The sequence below is a fragment of the Penaeus monodon genome, chromosome 23 (assembly GCF_015228065.2).
Source record: "Penaeus monodon isolate SGIC_2016 chromosome 23, NSTDA_Pmon_1, whole genome shotgun sequence".
Classification (NCBI taxonomy): domain Eukaryota; kingdom Metazoa; phylum Arthropoda; class Malacostraca; order Decapoda; family Penaeidae; genus Penaeus; species Penaeus monodon.
The window spans coordinates 15421014-15422754 of NC_051408.1; the positions used below are offsets into that span (position 1 = coordinate 15421014).

The following is a 1741-nucleotide window of genomic DNA, read 5'->3' on the forward strand; positions in this document are numbered from 1 at the left end:
CGACAGTGTTCCATATCCGCAGTAAAACATGCACAAGGTTACTATCCAAATCTATCTACGAAATAAAAGATCTTTACTTTGTTTATCACGTAGAGCAAAACCACCTTTTTTCCTGCTTGTTTAACATGGACGTGTTTTACCTCGGTCTTGAGACATTGGATCTGTAGCATGGCGGACGTCAGATGTGGATCTCGCTTTAGGTGTGACGCAGGACCGGCCTCAAGGTAAGTGGCGTCCTGTACCATCCTTCCTTCCCTGAGACCTGCGCCCGGACGCTTCCCTTGTCTCGCTCCTTCTCCTCCTCGCGACAGACCGACCGTCGCCCCTTTCTCTCTCGACGTGAATCCACTCGACTGTTAGCTGTTCATCTCATGCGCTCGATCAACCCACTGAGTCACATGACGTCAGTACCTTCCGCGAGATTGTTTACTCCGCTTTGATTGTTGCTAGTAGCCTCCTTGGACGCCCGTCAGCTTTGTCTATTTTTCTTTAAGGATTATGCGATGTTGTAGGATGAGTGTGGTTCTCTCCGCTCTTTGCTTCACGTTCTGTTATCTCTTTTCACCGACTCCTCAAGCTGTGTATAAATGTATCTTTTGGTGTAACTAATTTCCATTTTCAGTAGGGTTAACTATGGCAACGTGCACTCGATGTTTATTTGGAGAAAGGGAAATGGTCTTTTAGAAAAAAGTTAACAATCTCGGCTCCTTGGATGCTGCTCTTAACACCCATTCATCTGTGAGACAAAAGCCTCTTCTAGATGAGAGCAAATCCCAGTCTGAGTGTTTAGATTCTCTCTGCGGATCCTCGATGTCTGTAGCAGCTCGGTGTTAGTTGTTCTCACTTTCAAGTAATCCGAATTATTCACTACCGCCATATCTATTTTAGGTAAAGCCAATCCCACAACGAAGGAGCGGCGTTGGTGCGATTATTGAGTCTAACGAACTAGGTGTGACGCAAGCGATCAGTGAACTAAACGTAGACAGTAGTGGTGTGGTGTCCCGCCGCTACACGGTCGGGAATGTAGTCGAGTACACACGCGACGGACCGATAAATATAACGATTGAGGAACTGAGCTGTGACCGACAGCAGAAGCAGGGAGACAGGGAATCGGGGCCGACGGGGTCGGAGGACTTTCCCAAACCCGAGGGGGGCGGCGCCGGAGACACTAACGTACGAAAAGAAACGGACAGTGAGTGGTCATCGCCCCCCGTCCCCTCGAGACCTCCCCGCCTGAGCCTGCCCCTGGCGAGCAGGCCTTCCCTCAACATCGTTCCTCCCCTGCAACAAAGCCCCTCCCTCCTGAGCCCCCCCGAGGAGGACCTCCCCATGTTCTTCATCAACAGGCGTAGGAGTAACATCCCTCTGCCGGAAATCTTGGAAACTCCCGAGGACGAGGACAAGGGCATGAAGCTCTTCCTGCAGCAGCGGAGGAAGAGCCTCACCAACTGTTGGGTAAGAGGCGCCGCTCTACTCGGACGGGAGTTCTTGCGGCCCAGAGTTCTAATTTCGAAGGCGAAGATTAGAACGTTTCTCTTAGGGCGCATACGAAAGAGCGTCCTAGATGTCTCTTCTCAGTAAAATGGCAGTAATTCGTGTGTTTGTTCCCTCGGGTAACAAAACATTTAATAATCTTATATCACTTTCAACGAAAGGACGAGTAATATTACTTGATACTCCCTTATGTAGACTGACTAGCTACTCTTTATGAAGATAGAAACAGATGACGTAAGCAACTTCG

The 1741-nt window shown here is 49.4% G+C and overlaps 1 protein-coding gene across 1 annotated transcript in view; it reads left to right on the forward strand.

The window, feature by feature from the left end:
• The window catches only part of LOC119588147 (twitchin-like), a gene marked incomplete in the record, with an annotated part of 124648 nt that overhangs the window by 44916 nt on the left and 77991 nt on the right, over positions 1-1741 (forward strand). The window contains 1 exon segment of the mRNA XM_037936853.1: positions 889-1455. Coding sequence (XP_037792781.1) covers positions 889-1455 — 567 coding nt within the window.